The following is a 23954-nucleotide window of genomic DNA, read 5'->3' on the forward strand; positions in this document are numbered from 1 at the left end:
TCGGATCACCGGCTTGTTTTTCAAACTACCTGTTTTGCAGTCCTCTGCTTCTGCCATAAGGTGGGGATGTAGGGCTAAATTAGTGCGTGCACAAGTCTCAAAGATTTGTACTGTGTGCATTCCATAATATAATGAAGCCTTATTGAATGCAATGCACACAATAAGAATCTTTAAAACAGACGAGTGCATGCACTGGGGTCCCGTTCCATTAGCCTTCAGCTCGTTTAGTAGAGATACCCCCTATCTGCTCCCCGATTGCAGGCTGTGCTGCACAGTGAAGGGGACGCTTGCTTCTACTCGGCTCAGTTTCCTAGCTGGCCAGCTTCCCACTTCATAACGTTAACTCGCACTGTCATTTTTAAATGAGATTATATAATGCCACTGTGCTGCTTCAGTGGGTAGCAACACTACCCACAGAGCTAGACTTCAGCACTGAGAACCCGCCGTTCCTGAGTGCCAGCCTAGCCCACAGCTTCTTAAAGCAGCCACTTGCTGGTAACGTTTGAATTGGCTCATCAGTGCCTTCCTTGAATACTCAAACAACAGAATCACACTCAGACCACTTTTCTATTAAACATATTGATGCTGTGAGGGTGCAAACAGCATGTTGTTTATTATTGCTCATCTTATGCATGGTACATACAAGTTAATAAGAAACACGTTTTAGTATCTGTTTTCATTCAGGTGTGTTCTTACAGCAGGAGGGGGGGGCAATGCTATACACACTATGTAATAAATACAAAAAGAATGACAGGATAAAACTAGAACACATGGCAATTCAGGAAAACCAAAAATAGACAAATCTTGAATCCAACTCTAAATTACACCTACAAACAAAAGAAAAAAAGTCAATATTCTATGAGAAACGAAATATTGAAAGTGTTCTGGACAAGCCGCTGCACCTGCCTGTTAATGCAGGATGCAGTTCAAGTGTTTGAAGCAAACGGAGTGTGTTGAAACCAGCAGGCAGCAAGGGCCGTGCTCTCCTTGCTAGATGGGTTTCTTCTGTGGACAAACCCATGATAATACAGCATCAGTTAGTGTGTGTGTGCTCCAGACCCCGGCATGTGTGCACTGGACATGGAAGAGAATGAATGAATCTCAATGGGAATCAATATATAACGATTTGGTTATTCGACATATTCTAAGCAACTCAAGTGTGTAAATGTGTGCAAAATGTTTGCTTTGGAAAAAAAAAAAAAAAAAAAAAAAAGGGTAAATGAATAAAGTATTTGCAATCTGTACAAAGCACCACAAAAATAAAAAAAAATCTTAACCAGAGGCTAATCAAGGAGCCAAGCAAACACACCATTAAAAAAACAAACAAAAGAAACTGTGTTATAATACAGACCATGGTCATCATAGCCTGTTAGAGACAGGCAGCAATACAATGGGGAAAAACACGACGAGAAGCGACGGTCTATGGTGAGAACAGAAAATAAATATTCCAACAGGAGAGCTCAAAGGGCAGTCTGCTTCTGTTTGTCTGGGGTGAGGATCACGTTCGAAGACAAACGTGATCCTGGATCTATAGAGACAGCAGTGCCCTCGCCACAACCCCCCCCCCCCCCCCCTCTGGAAGTTTCATGCAGTACAGGCTATGCGCTGGTGTGACTGGATTTTCTTTAAGGGTACAGGCAAGTTGCTTCAGCCCAGCTACAAGGAGTTTTAAAGCACGCAAGTGTCTGTTGTGGCTAACCCTGCCTCCGCCCACTCGAACACAGAATTACAACAAACTGTATTCGCGCTTCTTTATCGGTATGATTTAGGCACTAAAGCCTAAGCGCTGGTGTGGATTTGTAAAGATTCTGTCCTCTCCCTCCCTCCACATCATTATTCTGTTCATCAGAACAAACAGGGTTTGTAGCTATTAGAGTCAAGGTTCTTATCCCACGTTCTGGAGGAGCTCCGGCGGCAGAGGCGATGTACGACTCCAGGTCCTTCTCAATCGCCACGCAATCACCACACTGGTGGGGCGGTGAGGGGTAGGGCAAAAGCGATTAAAAAAAAAAAAAAGAGCTCACTAAATGAAGTAAGTAGTAGTCTTTTCAGAAAACAAAAATAAAGAGGAAACACTATGTACAGAACACATGAGCCAGCATTCTGTATGTTGCAGATATTATTAAAAGGTCTTTTATTTTTTAGCAGCTGAAAACGAGTCTGGTTGCCAAGGCCAGGGAACAGTTTATTATTTATTAAAAAAAAAAAAAAAAAAAGGTTAATTCAATAATAATTTTTAATAATAATTGAAAAAAGGAAGGCAGTATTCCCAGGTCACGGTTCCCCTGGCTGACACGGTCCCTCTCCCTCGGAGTGGTGCAAGCCCCCCCGACCTCCAGACCCCCTGGCCCAGGAGAGGCTCACAGACTGACAGGTGCGTAGCGTAGGGTCCCCTCCGGACCCCTCATTCCACAAAGAACCCGCACGTTTCTTCAATCGCAGTCAGGAGCTTCTCGTACAGTTTCTCGTAACTCTCGTAGGGAGGAACGTCGATTCGGTTAAAGCTAGGAAAAGAGAAAATGACACACGTTCGATTCTGGAAGTGTGACGAATAACATTAGCAACATGTTCCTCTGTGCTGCGTGGAGGTGCAGGGTGCTGCACTGGCACAGTGCCGGTCATTCAGTACCATTATGAATCTGTGCAAAGTGAAGGGGTGAGGATATTGAGGGACACAAAGCAGCTTTTTCTATTTGTTTTCTTTTTTTAAAGTTTCCTCTGGAAAGGCTAAACAATGAAATCAACCACTGTGTTGTTATTCTTGATCAGCTTCCTCTTTCAAACACACACACACACAGTTTGTAGAATTGAAGCCATGCCAGTGGCTCGAGGACTCACCAGGTGTGTGCTTTGGGCAGGTTGTTGGTGCTGGCGTCGATCTGGTGGATTGTGAAGAGACGAGGTCCGGTGGCACCTACACAGCCAACAGAAACAGGAATTCAGACCAGCAAGGGCCACAAGAGAATAATGTGAAAATAATGCCACTTTGTAACTGAAGGGGTTAACACACAGTCGCTGTGTCTTTGTATCACACTCACAGCTGGGATTGAACACAATAAACTCCGCAAACATTTCCAACCCACCCCTAGCCTGCGCCGTGTTTTGGGAGGCGGGTAGGAGGCCCTCTGTTTGCGAGGCCCCTGTTTAAGTGTTTACATGCCCGTGCGTTGATTGAGTCATTCAAACTACATCTGAACCCTTTATGGTACAAGGGACAGATGTGAAACCCTGTTCTGTGCACTGATTTTAAGAAGAAACTGTTTGAACGCAAGCTCTCGATTCCTTGTGTACCTGAAGGGGTTCAAGTTACTCCGCTGATGCTGCTGAAGTTTCCCCTGGCTGTTTCCTCGCAGCCTGTGAATCGGACCCTACCTTGTAGTGCTTTGAAGCCCTGCAGAGGCACCCTGGAGGAGCCTGTGACGAACTGCAGCAGCCTGGCTCTGCGCTCCTCGTCGTACGTCTCCACCGCCTTCCAGAACCACTTGACCACGTTGCTGTCCAGCGTGCAGTGCTTCAACCGCGTGTTTGACTTCCAGTCGCTGATGTCAATCTTACCAAGGCCGCAGATTATGAGCTGCGGGAAAAACACGACAAAAGAGAAGCGGTGAGAATCTCCGCGGAACGCAGCGCAGCGCGAGTGATCAACGCACGAAGGAAGCTACGTGAAGGTGCGTGCTGGAGAGAGTCAGGATACAAGAAAAAAAACAAATACACATTTCTCAGAGTGCTGATTTTACAACGACTCCCCTTGCAAGCAAGAGCTCTCAGTGAAACGAATTACATAATTACAATAATAATACATAAAAAAACTAAAACAACAAATAAACTGTGGAAAGCCAGGCTTCCAGCGCAGCCAGCTCAGAGTCTCGGTTCGCACACAGTGCATTTCACTGCAAATGCACCTGAAGTAATTGGCCTGTCTGCTTATTTTGCCTGAGAAAGCAACGTGAAGCGACAGCCTACCCAGCCCCAGCCCGCTTCTCACCTCCAGCTCCTTCTCGTCAAACGACTTGAGCAGATGCTGCGGGATCACCTCGTTGAACCCCTTCTGCAGAGCCAGGAACTGGGCTTCTATCCCCCGCAGAAACCGCCAGTTTACATACAACCTGCAGGACAGAGAGGGGAAACAATCAATGCAGAGAACAAGAGCTGGATCAGCAAGACAGGTCAAACCAAACCACACAGCCTGCTGCAGGGACAGACACGACACAGGGATGGAAGCAGCCTGCTGCAGGGACAGACACGACACAGGGATGGAAGCAGCCTGCTGCAGGGACAGACACGACACAGAGATGGAAGCAGCCTGCTGCAGGGACAGACACGACACAGAGATGGAAGCAGCCTGCTGCAGGGACAGACACGACACAGAGATGGAAGCAGCCTGCTGCAGGGACAGACACGACACAGGGATGGAAGCAGCCTGCTGCAGGGACAGACACGACACGGAAGGAAGCAGCCTGCTGCAGGGACAGACACGACACAGGGATGGAAGCAGACTCAGCTGTTCCGGGTTTTACTGGCTGTTTAAGCTTAGCCCTCCCGGACTGTCACCTCTGCGGTTTGTCTTGTCTCACCTGACGTACTCCTTCTTGTTGTCCTCGCTCACCGGGATGCTCCCTCCGTTGGGTTTCAGCTCGTGCTGAATGATCTCACCGTACGCGTTGTGCTCCACGCAGAACGTGTGGTCCAGCACTCCTGTGATGTCGTTGGCACTGTCAAATACATGCAGATAGTTTTACCAAAATACAGTGTCCTACTCTCATCGCCACACCAGACATCAACCCATCTTACAGCAAGCAGTCAGCAGGACTACAATGAGACAGTGGCAGCATGCTGCACTACTAAAGTGACAATATAGCTCTTATTCAGAATATTACTATATAGTACAGTCGGTATTACAAGAACTTCGAGAGTTCTCGTTATTAAATGATACTCTTTGATTTCAGAAAAAATAATGAAGTGACTTCACTGGGGTTCAGAAGTCTCCAGTACAGAAATAAAACACTCTGGATCCCAGTGGCGTGCTCTCTAATCGGCTCGCCGGTGAATACTCACAGGATCCAGACCAGGCTGTTGTGCAGGTCCGGGTCCACAGACTCCATGTCGTCCAGCGTGATGGGTTTGCCCAGCAGCTGCTTGTAGAAGGGCAAGGTGAAGCCCCCGTCGATGTAGTGCCCGTGGAACACTGCCATGCCCATGATGCGACCCACAAAGTGAAAATAGGACAGGTGCTCCTGGAAGGAAGGAGACCCGGTGAGAGCATGGAGTGAGACTGAACGAGCCCTACAGAGTCAGCGGGGTGAGGAGGAGGAGGAGGAGGAGAATACAAGCTCTATAACCACAGAAGCAGACGAGCCCAGCTCTCCTGCATAGCGGATAAGACTATACCTTGCTTGCTGGTGGTGTGCGCGGTCACCGGTTTGAGCCCAGCCTCCTGCCTGCTCCTCAGCAGCAGTGCACGGGGTTCACAGGCTGGATTTGATCCACATACAGTAAAGCTCATTGAGGACAGGTCTGCGATATAGAAGAGGTCTACCAGTTGTTTCTGTCTGGATTATTAAAAGATGCTCTGCTGTGGGCTGGTCTGACAGACCCCGGTCAGCACCGGTCTTGAATTGCCTTTATCTAGGGGGATATTAAGCTGTCTGAGACGTGTGCTAGTCAGGGGTCTGCGAGACAAGCTGTGCATGACTGAAAGGTTCTCAATCATCCATCACAATCCACAGGAGACATCCAGGAATCCAGAGTACGAAACTACACGGAGTCACAAAGGGTCATATACTTGTGCAAGCTCTCTGGCTCTCTCTCATTCACTTACCGGGTTGACTGCGGAGTCTGGGTTGATCTGCAGGGTGTAGATGTCGTCCCGCGAGTACTGGAACAGGCCGTAGTACGGGTTCAACATCTCGTGAGACAGCAGGTACAGCCACTCCCTGCCAATAACAAAAACAAACGCTGTCGGTACTGTGTGTCACACAATAAAGGGCAAGGCAAACAGTCACACAGTGCTGGTGCATTCACAGCTGTGCTGCTGTTGCAAAGTGTTGCCACAAGAGGGCATCGCTCTCGAATTAGATCCAGTAAAAAATAAGGCTGATTGAAGCTGTGTGTGTGTTTCAAGTTTGGATAGCACAAGAAGAAAAAATATATAATAAAAAAGACATGCTTTTAGGACTGATTTAGAGCTGGCTTATTCAGGTTTAATAATAGTCCACATACAAGGCTTGCACAAAATTCACTTTCAAGATTCCTTGTGAAACTTCAGAATTTTTTTTAATTTATATAATATAATATTAGAAGCCTGATTTCAAAGATCTGCCGTCTTGCCCACGGAGGGCTATGAATCCACTGTATTAACTAACGGAACAGGAGCGATGTGAACGGCAGGCTGTGTTCATACCTGGCCACCCCTCCGTAATCCAGGCCTTCCTCTCCTCTGAACTTCACCATCAGTCTCTTCCACAGGTCCTTCGGCCTCATCTTCATCACCTGCCTGTACGACTCCTGAAATGACATGGGGACTGCGTTAGAATGAGAGACACACACATACAGGGACTGGGTTAGAATGAGAGACACACACACACACACACACACAGACACACACACAGATGACTGGGTCAGAATGAGAGACACACACAGACACAGGACTGGGTTAGAATGAGAGACACACAGACAGGACTGGGTTAGAATGAGATACACACACACAGAGATGTCTGGGTTAAATGAGAGACACACACACAGAGATGTCTGGGTTAAATGAGAGACACACACACACACTCAGGGACAGGGACAGGGTTAGAATGAGAGACACACACACACACACACACACACACAGGGTGTGTGAAAGAGGCAGAGCTGAAGCCAGCTCAACACATCTGATAGGGATGGGCTGGATTGGGTCATACTCAGTTAGATAGGAATCTGCAGATACATGTAAGTTCAAGCACACATGCACCGAGCCTGAGTGCTTAAGATACAAACGCTGCTTTTACAGCTGTGCATATCCAACCTCTTCCTGATGATCCACATGCTCACAAGGAGTGGAGCATTTCCCCAACACTGCACATTATCTTATGCTGAGAACTTGGCTCAGAAATGCCCCTTCATGTTCTCATGCGTTTTTTTTTATTTTTTCACACTACGCCCACCAGTTTCAATGTGTGTGAGTCAGGGCAGCGTCTGACTGTGCTGCCAGGGAAATGCCTGGAGTGGAGATGTGCCAGTCACTGTTCGGGTTAAACTGTGGCCACTGAAGTCATTCAATAAAACACAAGAAAACAAGCTGTTTGAACTTCCACTCCTTAAAACAGTTGCAGTCAGCACCAAGCAGCAGTGAGGGGACAGACGGGACAAGACAGAGGACAGGCTGGGCACTTTCTAGCAAACTCACAATGAATGAGCTGCTGAACCCCCTCCAGCAGCCACATCCTGCCCGCATGTTTCCTTTGAAAACCAGGCTGTTTATCACTAAACACATTCCAGGAACTACTGCAGAAAGAACTGTTAATGAACTTGTGTATCAACAACGTCCGACAAAGGAGTCACTGAGCCGTCACCTCCCAGCACCACCAAAAAAGGGGGCTGTTTTTTTTTTTTTTTTTTTTTTTTAATTCATATACAGATACACATATATTTTATCCTATAAAAGTGTGAGCGTTGGTAGTTGTGCATGCTGGAAGCGCACGTGCGTGCGTGTGTGCGTGCGTGAATGCCCGCTCTGCTCCCCCTGCTGGTCACCTCGAAGATCTCTTCCCGGGAGACCTCAATGCGGCAGTGCCCTGCCTGGGGCTGCTGTTGAGAGAGCTCCTGCCGCAGGATCTTCAGTTTGTGCACCAGGTCGCGCTTGTACTTGGGCACGGTGAGGCACTCCGCCTCCTCGGGGAGCTGGCTGGGGGACATCACGGGGAGCGGCTGCTGCTGCTGCTCCTTCACCTGGTTTTGCCTGCTGTGTGGAGGACAGAGAGAGAGAGAGAGAGAGAGAGAGAGAGAGAGAGAGGAGAGGAAGAGGAGAGATCAGAACAGGCCTGAGCAACCCATGGAGCATTCAGGGTGAGCATCCCTGAGATACGACAATCCACACGGAAAGGTTTGCACACAGTACTCCTCAAGCATTATCTTCATCATTATCTAATGAGTTCTAGAGGCCACATGAAATCCCTCGGTTGACCGTTTTGCACAGGACTGCAGCAGGTAGAGCAACTACTACAGCTGCAGATGCACACTACATGATTCATTTAGGGAGGCTGGCAAAATATTGTGCTGTGGCGCAGTCATCCAACATGGTAAACTCGATGGCTGGTGGTGAAGCCACACCCTCACAGAGGGAGCACACACACACTGCTGCCCTGTCCCTTACTGTGCACCCATGTCTCCCTGCTAACCCACGAAGCAAACCGCATGTGTGCACGGTAGGGCTGCACAGCCTGGGAGGTCTGGATACATGGAACCAGCGGACTGAATATAGAGCCATTCCACCAAACCAGAGGCACAGTTATCTCATGTCCAGCACAGAGCGCGGGCAGACAGTGCTTCTACCATCGTACTGCATTACCAGACAGCGCTTCTACCATCGTACTGCATTACCAGACAGCGCTTCTACCATCGTACTGCATTACCAGACAGCGCTTCTACCATCGTACTGCATTACCAGACAGCGCTTCTACCATCGTACTGCATTACCAGACAGCGCTTCTACCATCGTACTGCATTACCAGACAGCGCTTCTACCATCGTACTGCATTATCAGACAGCGCTTCTACCATCGTACTGCATTACCAGACAGCGCTTCTACCATCGTACTGCATTACCAGACAGCGCTTCTACCATCGTACTGCATTACCAGACAGCGCTTCTACCATCGTACTGCATTACCAGACAGCGCTTCTACCATCGTACTGCATTATCAGACAGCGCTTCTACCATCGTACTGCATTACCAGACAGCGCTTCTACCATCGTACTGCATTACCAGACAGCGCTTCTACCATCGTACTGCATTATCAGACAGCGCTTCTACCATCATACTGCAATACAGCATTATCAGGGACGCCACAGTGGGACATCTTAATGCCAGAAAGAACAATACTAGTTTAAAACATAAAATGTCTGATTAATGAAAGAAAGAAAGAAAGAAAGAAAGAAAGAAAGAAAGAAAGAAAGAACACTTTGCTTTCATCTCTCTCATTTAGAACTATGGAAGTGTTTGATTGTTGGGATTCCTTTTTCACAGACAAACAGTAAAGCCAGTCTGATGGATTTGTGTTTTATTATTCTCATCATCACCATCATCATCATCACAGCTACAAACCTGCTCTCAAACCAAGACGGAGAGTGAACTTCTGAACCCAAACCGTCTGAACAACACCGTTCAAGGGTTCCTTTGAATCTGGCATGAAAACTCCTCAGCCGGTGCCAAGACGCAGCTATTCAGAAGCAAAAGCCTCTTTTTGAATTCAATAGTACTGTATTAATGTGCCCACTGGCACTCAGCAAATTCAGGAGAACAGCAGCCATGTTAGGATAGCTGAGCTGTACTTAACTGCGGAACAATGAAGAGCCAGCTGAGCCTCCCACAGCACAGCAAGAGTCCCACTGAACAAGCCGGGCCCTCTGCCTTGAGGATTCTGTGAGGCCTCTGGGTATACAGGAACTGTCACAGCAAGACAGAACATCTGAGAGCTATCAGTACCATGACACAGTAGATCACCTCGCCCAACAGCCACTGTATGAGTGCGGCATACAGGCACCCCCATAGCCCATATTATTTATTTTTATTTCTTAGCAGACTTACAATTGTTACAAGAGATCACATTATTTTTTTACATACAATTACCCATTTATACAGTTGGGTTTCTACTGGAGCAATCTAGGTAAAGTACCTTGCTCAAGGGTACAGCAGCAGTGTCCCCCACTGGGGATTGAACCCACGACCCTCCGGTCAAGAGTCCAGAGCCCTAACCACTACTCCACACTGCTGCCCCATAGATATACCCTGTATTATAATTAGGGCTTATTAAATAAAACTACCTTTCCCAGTGCAGCTGGCTGGTATCTATCACTGATTCGTTCTGAATACTTTAAACCCGCCCCAAATATTGAGTGGCAGCAAATTCTGCATTTCTATTGGAGACTCCGCTTGCGAGATTAGGAAAGAAGGCTTGTTCACGGGATTTAAAGGTGTATTACAGTTAAGATACAGAGGATATAAAACATGAATAAAACAGTGCCTGTGACCATAAGGATTTTCTTTGTGTAAGTCAGCAAAGGAAAGAAGGTGCAATTTAAGTGTACTCTCCAGTTACTATACATATTTTGATAGAAATTATTGATAGCACTTTGGAAAGTAACTGAAAACAATAATTTCATACAAGTAAATAAGAAGCGAAAGCCGAGAAAAAAACAAAACAAAAACAAAACACATTTAAATAAAACTAGAGAACAGCTAAAAATAAGCACTGAAAAATGAAATGAATAAAAACCGAAAGTTTCAGCAGAGCTGGAAAGCTGTCCTATCTATGTGTATGTTCATGCATGACATGGGTGTGGATGTGTGTGCGTGAGCACAGCCGGGGACTGCACCGCAGCGGAAGTGAAGACAACCCGTCCCTTTCACAAGCCCTGCGTGCAGCATCTGTGAATCTGAAGCGCAGGAGTGCTGATGCTGAGCTTCTGTCACATACCATCCCCTCCACAAACGTTTGTTTTCCACCTTTTCAAACGCAGCACCATGCCAAGGGCTGTGCCTCAGATCTGAGTTCAACACCGCAGCGTGTTTCAAAGGGCCTGCCTGGGAGAGACTCTGCTTCCAGACTGCTGTTTGTGTTGGCACTCCAGCAGGGAGCTTGTTCCTTATACCTGAAGAGTCTGGACCACAGGAATGTGGGATTTTAACATGCAACTAAATACCCAACGTGGATAAACAGAAACTGCTCTGGCAACAGTGGAAACTTGAATGCAGCTACTTTTTTTCCTGAAACTAAATCTATTTTAACTCCATACAGAGATTTCCATTCACCGGGGTCATACAGCGTTCATCTGTCCGTCTGTGTCTCTCTTAACCATCCAACCCTAGAAATGGTACCAAACGGATTCCTTTTATTTTTAAGACTGTCCGATTAAAAGACCACAGACGGCAAGAGAGAGAGAGAGAGAGAGAGAGAGAGATAGAGAGAGGAAGGGAAAATAGTGCTAGACTGAACCCCCCTCCCCCTCAGTCCTCCTGATTTCCTGTTTCTGTGCCCAGCAGACACCCCTTAGAAGCCTTGGGGAACTCCACTCAGGTCACTCAGTCCATCAGGAAGTCTCATCCGATCACTTCCTGCACGCTCGACTCAAACAAGGAAGCAGCCAGGAAAACACCCGGGGTGGGGGGGGGGGGGGGGGCGGGTGGTACCCAAACAGAGCCCAAAGTCCTGATACTGTCCTGAACTACACCAGGCACAAGGAAGCAGGGGGCATCTCACTGTGCAGCTCCCACACAATTAACCCCAAACTTGAACATTTCAATTCATGCAAAAGTTAACATTGAAAACTAGGAGAGGCAAACTGCCGGTCTCTCCAAGCCTCCTGAGGCAGGCTGTGTTCAAAACAGCAGTCTGATTTATTACTGTACAGCAGTGGTTCCCAACCCCTGCCCTGTGTCTGCTGGTTTGCATTCCAGCTGAGCTCTCAATTACTTAACTAGACCCTTCATTGAACTAATAATTTGCCTAATTAGACCTTTTTAATTGTTCTCATCTCCTAAAAAGTTGCAGAGTTCAAGTTACTTATAAAATGTTACAGCTAACTTGAAATCTGCAACTGTTTAAGAGCTGAAAACAAGTACAAATGTAAAGGAGAGACTGCCGGAAGAACACCAGAGAAACATCTGGGAAAGACATGACCACATGTAGCCAAGGAACGCTGCTGCTGAGGAACGCTACTCCAGACCTGTTTGCACTGTTTGTTTGATTGCATTTAAATTGTGTTCCCTTATGTAAGTGACTTACTATTAAAGCAGAAATGTACAAAATAAATAATACAAAACTCCCTGTTAACTAGAGGAGAAAGCCGTTTTTATTAAGATCCAGCCCTTTATATTAGGATACATCCCGTGATGGGTGTATAGTTGTAAGCTTTTTGTCATAATAAAATAAGACATTCTTCAGCAAAGTCAACACATAAAAAAAGAGAAATATGATCTGAAGTCATGTCCAGCTATGTGAAATATGTCTGAAAAGACATTTTGCAATTACCAGCCTTGCCAAAAAGACAGCTCTGCAGCAACTTAACATTTACATCAGATGAACAGATGAGACAACAGTGCAATGAGACGGCTCCACATTACTGAGAACATCTGCCTTGCGTATTATTTGAACAGCTGTGCTGAGGAATAAGACCAGCAGCCTCAGCAACGCCTCTCTGCACTACACGCAGTCAGCCTCTCCCAAGCTTGGAGCGCACTGTACTTCAACACACAAAGTTCAGCCAAGATCACAATCCATTGAATGAAGCTAAGCCATAGAAAGCAAAACACATAAGGTAATTAAAGAGAGTCAAACGCACTGAAAAAGGAGAACAGGATCAGAACGAATCAAATTCTTGGCCGGGAGGCTGTCCTGACTAGACACCTGCAGAGAGCCCCCCCCCCACCCAAGAGCAGGGCTCCCCTAGAGCAGGGCCCCCCAAAGAGACTCCCCTAGAGCAGGCCCCATCAGAGAGACTCCCCCAGAGCAGGATCCCCCAAAGAGACTCCCCTAGAGCAGGGCCCCCCAGAGAGAGACTCCCCTAGAGCAGGGGCCCCAGAGAGACTCCCTCAGAGCCGGCCCCATCAGAGAGACTCCCCCAGAGCAGGGTCCCCCAAAGAGACTCCCCTAGAGCAGGCCCCGCCAGAGAGACTCCCCCAGAGCAGGGTCCCCCAAAGAGACTCCCCTAGAGCAGGCCCCATCAGAGAGACTCCCCTAGAGCAGGGCCCCCCAAAGAGACTCCCTTAGAGCAGGGCCCCCCAGAGAGACTCCCCTAGAGCAGGCCCCGTCAGAGAGACTCCCCTAGAGCAGGGCTCCCCAGAGAGACTCCCCTAGAGCAGGCCCCGCCAGAGAGACTCCCCCAGAGCAGGGCCCCCCAGAGAGAGACTCCCCTTGAGCAGGGCCCCCCAGAGAGACTCCCCCAGAGCAGTCCCCGCCAGAGAGACTCCCCCAGAGCAGGGCCCCCACAGAGAGACTCCCCCAGAGCAGGGCCCCCACAGAGAGACTCCCCCAGAGCAGGGCCCCCCAGAGAGACTCCCCCAGAGCAGGCCCCCCCGGCTGGGAAGATGACCCTCCCCATCTCTGCATGTAAGGGTATTACCTTATGTTATTGTTTTTGCTCTCCATGCCGCCACGGGACCCCTTAGTCTTAGCACTGCTGAAACAGAAAACAACGTCAGGAGATACCATTCATAAACTGAGCCTCGTCCACACGTGGATCGGTCATTCACAGCATTAACTGAGCATATCAGACCCACGATAAGCCCAGCTGAGACACCAGCGCTCCAGTTTGAACCCATCCTGGCAGCCAGGTGCCATGCAGCAGGCCAGTGGACAGCGAAGGATGAAAACCGGTTTCCTGTTCCTAGTCCTGTGTCTTTTGCATTAACCACCAGGCCACGCTGCCACCTTTCTTCCTTCCTGTGTCGTCAGGGTAATCAGTTCCAGCTTTCTCCGGTACTTACTTGAGCACGAGGTGCAGGTTTGCGGAGAGGCGGGGGTCTGTGAACTGGGTGGTCCGGTTGTTGTGGTCCACGAAGTAGACTCGTCCCGTGGCCGTGTTGCGGATCTCCCACCCAGGCGGCAGGGGTCCAAGCTCCTCGCAGTTCACGTTGCTAAGATCCCTAGAAAAACAAACACGAGGTTTTAAAAGACCTCAGCGCTCACATCCCGGGCCAAATCCACTCTTAGTGAGAGTAAACAATTCCAAGATATCTTTTAAAAAGAGGCATTTTTGAACTGAAACATAATAATTTTCAGCTGGAATCCTTTACTGTCCCAAGGTACTGTACAAACCCACAACAACGACACAGGAGGCCTTGCCTGGGCTGTCATGAATGACACAGGAGGCCTTGCCTGGGCTGTCATGACTCAATCTGCATTGTGAAAATTAGATAACAGCCAAATAAAGTCCAGCTCAAACTACAGTGTAAGCCCTGTCCTGTGTGTGACAGTGCTGTGTAAGCCCTGTCCTGTGTGTGACAGTGCTGTGTAAACCCTGTCCTGTGTGTGACAGTGCTGTGTAAGCCCTGTCCTGTCTGTGACAGTGCTGTGTAAACCCTGTCCTGTGTGTGACAGTGTTGTGTAAACCCTGTCCTGTGTGTGACAGTGTTGTGTAAGCCCTGTCCTGTGTGCTGCTGCCTCAGGGATAGGGGGCTGACAGACAGGGCTGAAGGAGGCTCTTACCTGGGTACCCGGGGGTCATGCCACGTGCTGACTCCCGTCTGCGTGTGGAGGAAGTAAACCTGCCCCTGCTGTGTCGTTCTTTGTTCTGGTAAAAGATTAAAAGAGGCGACTAAATTATTCTGAAAGCTGTTGACGCATGGTGCTGTGTGCGTGTGCGACACTACTTAAAAAACAACTCATTTAAAATCAGAGCTGTGAGGCTCCGGTATTTCCATGTGCTGAGCTCTCCCTGGCTCGGTCTCAGGCACTCCGCCCTGTTACTGTGAAACCCCTCTGAGGTTTAGTCAAACAAAAATACAAAATTTATGCACTGTTCAATCTCCTGTTTACCCCCTTAAACACCAAATGACAAGCAAGGTCCTGGGATGATCCATATCCCTGTCAGTCCTATAAGTCTGCAGACACTGTTACTGGCTGAATCACTGGCATGGCGCTCCAGCAATGCACATGGGCTCTTCAGTGCATTTCTGCCTGAGAAAAGGGTGACTCTATTGGGTTCTTATTTCGAGGTACGAAGATTGTTTCAGATATCGCAATCATCTGTTGCTTTCCTGCTATAACGCACACACACACATACAGAACAGATGAATCCCACAGAAACCACAATAACCTTTCAGCAGGATTGTGAAATACGAAGAGCAACAACAACAACAAAACATCTATGATACAACATTGAAACTTGCACACAGCCTTCCAGCGATGAAGAAAGAGCGTTTCATTGCTGCAGTGCGGGAGCCAAGTGCTTCTCACACACTGGGAATCTCAAGACAGAGACGTCACCAAGAAGTTATTTTCTCTGCAGAGCGAGAAAGAGAGAGAGAGAGAGAGAGAGACAGAACATGCTCTCATCCCTCGGACTGTTTGCAAACACAGAAGGAGCACGCCTTACAGAAACACATTTTCAGCACCAGCTACACTGTTACGGCACCTTGCCGCTCTGGTTTTTAAGTCTGCAGAGTTGCACAGAAAAGGGGCTTGCAGCAGGAGTGCTATACACCCCCCTGCTCAGCATTCCTACAGGCATGCATCACCACATGCCTATAGCCCTGCCAAATAAAACAGTTTTAATGACAAAGTCCTGGCCATGCTGTCCACTGCAATGATTTAAAAAGAACAAACTCCACCATGCACCAATGGATAATGTACAGCCTTGCAGGCGTTCACGATGTAGCAATACTGTAAAGAAATGTATTAAAGTCAGTGGCAAACGCTTTAACTAGAAGTCTTTTACAATGTCAAATCGATCAATCCATCACATTCTTTTTTTATATAGCACCTTTCATAGCAAGGCCACCTCAAAGCGCTTTGTCTTCAGTGTGCCCCGTGTCTCGGTTGGTTCCGACTCACCGTATCCCTCGGGCAGGTCGGGTGGGGTGTGCAGGTGTGTTCTGCTCATGTAGTTCCTGTGCCGCTGTGAGCGTACCCTCCTCTCCTGGGCCCGCGGGTCAGCGGTCTGTCCGCACGACGCCCCGTTCATCCCCATGATGGGCGTGTTCTCGTCCACCAGGCAGCTCAGAGGCCGCCCAGGACTCGAGTACTCCGAGGCGGGCCTGTGGGTTCAAATCAAACCAGGAAACAAAACGATAAAGCCGTCAGACACGAGAACGCGAAGGAGTTCAAAAGTGAGAGTTAACATGTGATGCAAGAAAAGGGGATGCATATTAATGTCTGTGAATGAGGCTTTTGGAGTGCAGCAGGTTACTGTACTAAACTGTATATTCTAAAGGAAATGGTTTGTTATACCACAATAGTAAGCACAGCACAAGTCAAAATGTCAAAGCTCACAAAAACGTCTCGTTTAAAAAAAAAAAAAAACTAAAATGAAAACATAACTGCATAATAAATCTGGTAAGCAAGCGTTGCATGCATTTTTGTACGATTTGTTCAAGTGTTGCTCTGGACTCTCCTGTGGGCTTGGTGCACTGAAGCCTCAAAAACAAATGTTCTTCTCTGGCAGCACTCACTAAAAACTAATCAACAAGGGAGGAGAGAAATTCTGCCGAGATTTGAGAGCAGGAACTGTGGTAAAGGGCCATGCGGCCGCAGAGCGCCAGGGAAGTGTCCAGTGATAAGGAGGCAGAGCCGAGAACCATCGAGGCTGGAAACAGGGCTGTGTTTCGACCGCTAGAGCCACAGACGCCTCCTTATCTAGCGAGCCAACGGAGTGCATCAAAGCGAAAATATATATATAAAAAACAGACAATCAGAAATTTGCACGGCAATCTTAGATGGGAAGTTCCCCAGAAATACGCTCCAAATACAAGGACATCTGTACGGAACATTAGCTGCAGCAAGAATAAACAGCTGACCTACTGGAACTCCCTCCCACCACGTGACAACAGAGCGTTTCCAAACCTCCTTCTGAAGGCTTCATAGTTTACACTGGAATTGGGAATTTAATTAAAAAAAAAAAGAAAATCTGAATTGAAAAAAAGGGAAAATCGACCCCAACCCTGCTGATGTGACTTAATTCACCAGACCTAGCTGCAGGTGAGACCCCAGACCCCCAGTGCCAACCCAGGTCCGAACAGAGCCGGTCCCTGCTGCTCTCAGCTTACCGTGTAGGCCTCTCCCACTGCGTGGTCCGAGTGATGTGATTGAGATACTGGATGCGTCCGGACGCGGTCCTGCGCTCCTCCCAGCTAGACAGGGCACAGGGAGAGGAAGGCAATTAGAGTGGCTTCCAGAAAGCCATTGCCAGCCACACCGTCACCAGAAAGCAACCCGCTGCTGTGGAGCAGGCAGCACATTACAGGAGGTCCCAGCCCAGAGCTGGAACTCTTTGAAACGTGCCCAGAACCAAGCCGTGCACAGCCCAGAACCAAGCCGTGCACAGCCCAGAACCAAGCCAAGCCGCTAGAGGGACCAGGGGGTGAGAGAGTGCAAATAATTCATGTTCCCTGATCATTGTGGCTGCAAAGCTTTTGTGGTTTGTGTTTTGCACACTCATTGTTTTACACACCCACCCATCCTTCCTTTCCACACGCAGTAGCACTCACCCATCCGGTAAATCATTATCAAACAAGCGGCTGCAGTCCACCACCGGTCCTCCTGTGCCAATCCGATCTCTTGATTGGAGACTTACTGGAGTAGAGAAACAGACAATCCACATGTAACTTGCTGCATCTCTCCAAGGTACTGTGTGCAACGCAATGCACCCAGAGCATGCCATGAGGACACTGGATTAGTAATCAGTATCAGACCTCTGGCAAAGCTCACTTCTTTATGATTACACTTCAGTGCATTAGTATACGCCACAGAAATCCTGGTCTGGCCATCAGTCTGATATCAATGACTGATTAGTGTAACCCTTTTCAAGGAATGGCCAGTCAGGTTAACCAGAGTGATCTGCCACAGCACTCACCTACTATTTGCCCTCTCACTGTGTCATTGTCGTTGAGCCCAAGCTTGTTGAGGTCTAGTCTCTGATCTGTAAGAAGCAGATTGCAAATAGCTGCATGAACTTCATTCTGAATGTGGAAGGACTGCACCAGGGATCTGAACATAAACCAGCCTGTACATGAGAACACATTATAGAAGACATTGATCCACACCAGCCCACATTCAGAACCCGGACTGGAATACTGGAACACGCAAGATTCCAAAAGAATGTATTGAACATTCTGTACAGCACAAGCCAACGCAATAGGGCACCACTGAACTTAAAGAAATCCTCTAGTCTGGTGTGTGAAAGGGATCGATTCAGGCAGAGTCTGATGATGCATTCCCTGCCAACAATGTTCTAAATTGAGTAAATACGTCGAGAATAAAGCAGCCTCTCGCAACCAGACATTTTTGCAACTTATGCCTAGATGACCTGTGTGTGGGAACACTGTTCTGTGCTGGTGTGAGATTCTAAGAGGTGCTCTGTGTGTGAGGACACTGTTCTGTGCTGGTGTGAGATTCTAAGAAGTGCTCTGTGTGTGGGAACACTGTTCTGTGCTTGTGTGAGATTCTAAGAGGTGCTCTGTGTGTGAGGACACTGTTCTGTGCTTGTGTGAGATTCTAAGAGGTGCTCTGGGTGTGAGGACACTGTTCTGTGCTGGTGTGAGATTCTAAGAGGTGCTCTGTGTGTGAGGACACTGTTCTGTGCTTGTGTGAGATTCTAAGAGGTGCTCTGTGTGTGAGGACACTGTTCTGTGCTTGTGTGAGATTCTAAGAGGTGCGCTGTGTGTGAGGACACTATTCTGTGCTGGTGTGAGATTCTGAGCAGCGCAGGATGGCAGTGCAGTGCAGTGCAGTGCAGTCAGCTCATCTGATCTCCTGTTGCATGGACCAGGAAGGGAAGCCCTAGCAGCAGAGAGACCGGCCAGTCAAAACAACCCAATCAGGGCGCCTCGCTGTCGGGGACATGAGAGGCAAGAAATCGGGGGTACACCATATCCACTTTGGGTGTTGCAGCCGGAGTATTTCAGGGGAAAAAGAAATTGCTGAAAACTTGTATTCAGGGATGAAAATAAGACTCAAATTGCCTAGATGTTTGATCAATTCCTGGTTTTGCTATGAGTTTAATAAGACAAACCTGAGCTTGTTCCCTACTATACACTGTGGCTAAAAAATGCTTTGCTGCCAAACCACTGGCTGCTGAGCAGCAAAAAAGGCACTGGCAAAGCCTGGTGGAGAAAGAGCTAATTTTATTTGAAGATAGCAGTGGGGACCGTGGATTTACACCACCAGTAAAAATCCGTCACTTGGCAGACTGTACTCTGGGCAGCTGCATTGTGCTTGCGGTGTGCTGGCTGTGAAAGGATTGGGGCTAGTGTGGAGATTCTGATGTTTGAAATTACTCTGTGGCTTAATTACTGCATTGGACAGACAACACAACACACAGACAGACGCAACACAACACAACACACAGACACAATACAACACACAGCCAGACACACACCTAGGACTAATGTAAAGCATTGTGAATTATTTTCAGTGATACAGTGATCTGTGCAGAGCGGATCTCTTCTGTACTCACAGCCAGTGTCTTTCAGGCGGTTGATTGCATTGGATAGGAGCCGGACGCAGCCCAGGAATCCGGCGCCTTGCTTCTTGTGGATCTTCTTGTGATTCCAAACGCTTATTGTTATAGAGTCGGACTTCCCAATATACCTGGGAGGGGGAAACACAAACAAACACACACATATATATATATATATATATATATATTTTTTTTTTCTTTAAACTGAAAGCTCCCAGCGAGATTAAACTTGTTGCACATGTTGTTTCTCCCTCGTGTCTCCTGTTAAAAGTAAAAACTGATGAACACGACCACAGCCTGTGCCAGTGGACCAGTGGGGAGAAGATTACTGGAAGAGACTGTTCAGTATCTGGACGAGTGACAAATCAGCTCTGGAGGGAGCCCAAGAAGAAGTGCAACACAATTTAGAGGAAGAACGAACAAAGACAGACTATCTGGCAAGCAATTACTGCACAGGGCTTTCCAAGCCAATCCAACTCCTTTTCCAGTTAGCAGGCATTGTAAAGCACAGCTGTCCCGTTTCCTCCCGTTCCAGTTAGCAGGCATTGTAAAGCACAGCTGACCCGTTTCCTCACGTTCCAGTTAGCAGGCATTGTAAAGCACAGCAGACCCGTTTCCTCACGTTCCAGTTAGCAGGGATTGTAAAGCACAGCTGTCCCGTCTCCTCCCGTTCCAGTTAGCAGGCATTGTAAAGCACAGCTGTCCCGTCTCCTCCCGTTCCAGTTAGCAGGCATTGTAAAGCACAGCTGTCCTGTTTCCTCCTGTTCCAGTTAGCAGGGATTGCTGTCCTACAGACACTACAGGGGTTTCCCCAAGCAGGACAGGCCCAGTCAGAACTCACCCACATAGAGTGTGTTCCCGTCTTTCCAAACCACAAATACCCAAATGGAAATCCTGTTTATTTAAATTCTTAGACAAGTCCCAGACCAGTTTCACAGTTATTACAGATTCTTCCCCCCTCCGCCCCCCCCCGCTCTCTTGAAAACCAACCAATGATGAAAATAATTTCCACTGTGAATTATGATATGAAATTCCTTACAATAACATCCATCACCACTGTTCTAGACACATATATGACCACCGTGAGTGCTGCAGACAGCGAAATATAATTACAACAACATAAACGAAAAATTTCATTTCACAAAAGTTAAACAGCATTGCATTGTTTTTGCAGATCCCCTGTTGCCCTGTTTTGAAGCTGATGAACAAGCAGATTATAATGCAGAGTATTTGCTCATTGCAAAGTTTAATGGTTGTAAATGAAACCTCCTCCCTTGATCATTCGAAACTCCTAAAGAGTACAAACAGAAGTGCTGATCAGCACTCCTCTGAGCCAGGCTGGCTGCATGGTCTAGCTGGCTGGCACGGGACACACAACTCAGACTTCTTACACCCCTAGCCAGCACACAGTACCCATTTTAATATTTTAACATACTTCCCACATTGACGGAAAATAACAGCATGTCTACAGCATACGCAGTGAAAGAGGAACTCATTTCAAGGAACAAAAACCTTTCTGTGGCTTAAAAGAAGGGTTTCTTTTTTTCACTCTGCGTAAGCATACTTTTGTGCTAACCAAACATTAGAGAAGAAAAAAAATAAATCATAGGCTAGACAATGACAAAATGTCTGGGTTTAAGAGACTGGTAAACACCATTTTTAAATGTCTTGAATAAAATTACTTTATAAAGCTACAGAGCACATGTGTGGGACCAGTATTTCAGTGAAGTCTTGCTGCAGTTATTAACATGGTCAATCCTGGATGCAGACATCTGCAAGTCTCTACCGTAGCAAAGTTCAATCTTGAGTTTATGTTCCCTTATGACCAGACAGGACTGTTATAATAGAAAGCACCTCACCCCAACCCGAATGAGCGCTGGGGTTCAACTGGTGCGGGACCCCACAAACTGCCCGGTAATGTGTCTTCAATTGTGCCAAAACAAGTGCTGCACAGCACATGATCATTAGGGAGAGGGTCTGAGGATAGTGGGAGTGTGTCTTGAGCATACAGCTTTGCAGGAGGGACTGGCTGAGCTGCTCTATGGACAGCGAGACAGTGTTCCTCACACTCCCACCCTGTAGTTCTTTACTCCGGGATGCACACACAGGACAGACAGAAGCCCTGGTTTTGGTTGCAAGCCCAGGAACGACGCAGAGTTAATTACTTTTGGCACTCGAGGAATATAAACAGCTTTATTGTAACAAGCAGTGACTCTGATGCAGAAATGTGCCCGCGCTCAGTGGGGAGGTTCATGCGATTCCTCTTCTATTAGCTATTCCTATTTGGAGCCCTGAGGCTGTGCTGGCACCAGGAGCATTTCTCTCCATTCGTATTCTCTCCTAGAGAAGGGGAGGCATTCTGAATTCTGAATAGCAAATCAGAAACAGGAAGGCTGTAAAAGACAAACATAAGGAAACTCTCCCCGGTTAACGATGAAGGAGCTGGCTGTCGGCTGATATTTTTGAGCCAGTTTTTACCAAGCTGCTCATAAGAAGAATTGCAGAAACGTGACCTGAATAAAGCTGCACTGAGAGCACAGCAGCGCGCGGGTGACTGGGACTTGGGTAACAACACGTCCGCAACGTTCAGCTGACACATGCCCTGATCTCAGTGCGGAGAGAGTCGCACAATCCCTTTGTCGCTGTGCCAGTGAAATGTCTCCAACGACAGGTATGCATTTCATTCATCTTCAGCCCCATTTACACACCTTTAATAGACTTCAACACACAAAAACATGGACAGGTCACAGAGAGATGCTGGAGATTAAACCATCTTGAGACCCCAGGGAGCAGAGAGCATCAGCACAAGCTCAACGGAGAAACACGGACAGGAGTACAGACAGACTGGAGATCAACGTTCCAGCAACGAGCTAGACCCTGAGAACTCCAGCACTGACAGCAAGCCCCTCACCATTCCTGCTCTAAATCAATACTCACAGGTCATAGTGCTGGTTCCACTTGGGGTCAAGGGTATTCTTCACAGTGTCTGTAGAATGGCATTGCCCAGAGCCGTCCACCACCACCTTAGCAAAAGGGTCAGGAAGCCCTGCGGGTTCAATCACAAGAGATTCATATACTGAAGCACAATCCTTATTCGAATGGGGTAACCGCTCCAATTATCTGTCATGAGACAAATCCTTCTGTTCAAACAACCCATCTCATTAGAACTATTTTAACAGTACAAAGAAGAAAATAAATAATACTTACGAAAGAAGTCTTTCTTCACCAAGTTTTTCGCACATAAAACTGAAAAAAATAAAAAAAATAGAAAAAAAACCACATGTTAATAATCCAGGTGCTACTGCATGCATGTGGTTAACAGTCTAGAAACGTGCACAATAGAGACCAGTTTGTAACCAGATCACATTTCAAGTTTTCAATTGCCAGTACAAAATCACCACTGCAAGAATGCCATAATGAATAGGACGGGAAAACATATAACCAATGCCGTGGCCTTAATCCCCAGTAACTTCATCATTTGGCCACTTTCAACTACGTGCTTGAGGAGCTTATGCATTCAGCACAATTTACTGACTGCGCACGTTGCAGGCCAGTGAAGCTTAAAAGCGATTCCTACTATAGCATACATATACCATCTCCTGACTCCTCACTGCAAGCAAAAGAAAAGAAAAAACCAAAAGCAATATTGAAGCCAGCTTGAGCATTACTGCAAGAAGCCTCTTGTCTAAGCTGCTAGGAGCACCCTGGTGTGTTGGCCATAGGGCAGGGCCTTCTACAACGCATCACAATGCTCCCTGGAGGTTCTAAGGAATCTCTTAGAATCTCTTAGAATCTCTCTCTCTCTCTCTCTCTCTCTCTCTCTCTCTCTGTCTCTCTCTCTCTGTCTCTCTCTCTCTGTCTCTCTCTCTCTGTCTCTCTCTCTCTGTCTCTCTCTCTCTGTCTCTCTCTCTCTGTCTCTCTCTCTCTGTCTCTCTCTCTCTGTCTCTCTCTCAGACAGACAGACAGGAGCGTTCTTCTCAAAAACAGAGCTGAATAATTCAAGACAGCAACAGAGAGTAAAAGTGCAAACTATTATTTGCACTGCATAACAAACAGCTCTGCAGCTCTCAGTGCGTGCTGAAAGCTTTAGAGACAGTGTATCCGGTGTCACTGCTTATTGAATAGGGTTGCACTGTGCGCAAGGCATCCTGTGCTGGCAGAGTTCTGCATTTACTGGAATTCATACCGTGGGTACAAAAGATGCATAGAGACAGAGAGAGCAATGAGAGCATCCTGTGGGGTATGTGGTCAGTTCTGTTGTGATATGAATGGCCAGCTTTGCTTTATCCAGAACAGCGCTCCTAAATGCTCAGGCTCTTGTCGCTCAGAAAAATTCCTATCCTTCTCCTTCGGCCATCTGAATTCCTATGAAACTGCAGCCTGTCCTGATCCGACCTGGCATGATGCTTAAAACGCTTCCCTCCGCATTCCCAGCCTGCCTGGCACAGAGGATGTTCTTGTTTGCATATCCGAGTGCTAATTGATTCCTGAAATTTACAATCTTTTCCGAAATGGTTTCCATAAACAAACAACTCATCTTCAATCCGAGCTTTCATTGCACCACCTAAACATTCAAAA

At 47.4% G+C, this 23954-nt stretch overlaps 1 protein-coding gene across 6 annotated transcripts in view; it reads right to left on the reverse strand.

The window, feature by feature from the left end:
* Positions 1–2199: 2199 nt before the first annotated feature.
* The window catches only part of LOC117423487 (E3 ubiquitin-protein ligase SMURF2), a 38475-nt gene continuing 16720 nt past the window's right edge, over positions 2200–23954 (reverse strand). Inside the window, exons 2-20 of one of the 6 annotated variants that reach the window (XM_058989701.1) lie at positions 22584–22622; positions 22314–22422; positions 19374–19507; positions 17772–17837; positions 17407–17491; positions 16966–17049; positions 15755–15957; positions 14408–14492; positions 13687–13845; positions 13323–13376; positions 7738–7942; positions 6401–6504; positions 5819–5933; positions 5056–5234; positions 4575–4712; positions 3986–4106; positions 3373–3574; positions 2839–2914; positions 2200–2504 (exon numbers count right to left, since the gene is read on the reverse strand). In XM_058989701.1, coding sequence (XP_058845684.1) covers positions 2405–2504; positions 2839–2914; positions 3373–3574; positions 3986–4106; positions 4575–4712; positions 5056–5234; positions 5819–5933; positions 6401–6504; positions 7738–7942; positions 13323–13376; positions 13687–13845; positions 14408–14492; positions 15755–15957; positions 16966–17049; positions 17407–17491; positions 17772–17837; positions 19374–19507; positions 22314–22422; positions 22584–22622 — 2258 coding nt within the window. In that variant the 3' untranslated portion in view covers positions 2200–2404. Of the gene's footprint in view, positions 2505–2838; positions 2915–3372; positions 3575–3985; positions 4107–4574; positions 4713–5055; positions 5235–5818; positions 5934–6400; positions 6505–7737; positions 7946–13322; positions 13380–13686; positions 13846–14407; positions 14493–15754; positions 15958–16965; positions 17050–17406; positions 17492–17771; positions 17838–19373; positions 19508–22313; positions 22423–22583; positions 22623–23954 lie in introns of all 6 variants that reach the window. The other 5 variants (XM_058989699.1, XM_058989700.1, XM_058989698.1 and 2 more) reach the window with 5 other exon arrangements.

The sequence above is a fragment of the Acipenser ruthenus genome, chromosome 17 (assembly GCF_902713425.1).
Source record: "Acipenser ruthenus chromosome 17, fAciRut3.2 maternal haplotype, whole genome shotgun sequence".
Lineage (NCBI taxonomy): Eukaryota > Metazoa > Chordata > Actinopteri > Acipenseriformes > Acipenseridae > Acipenser > Acipenser ruthenus.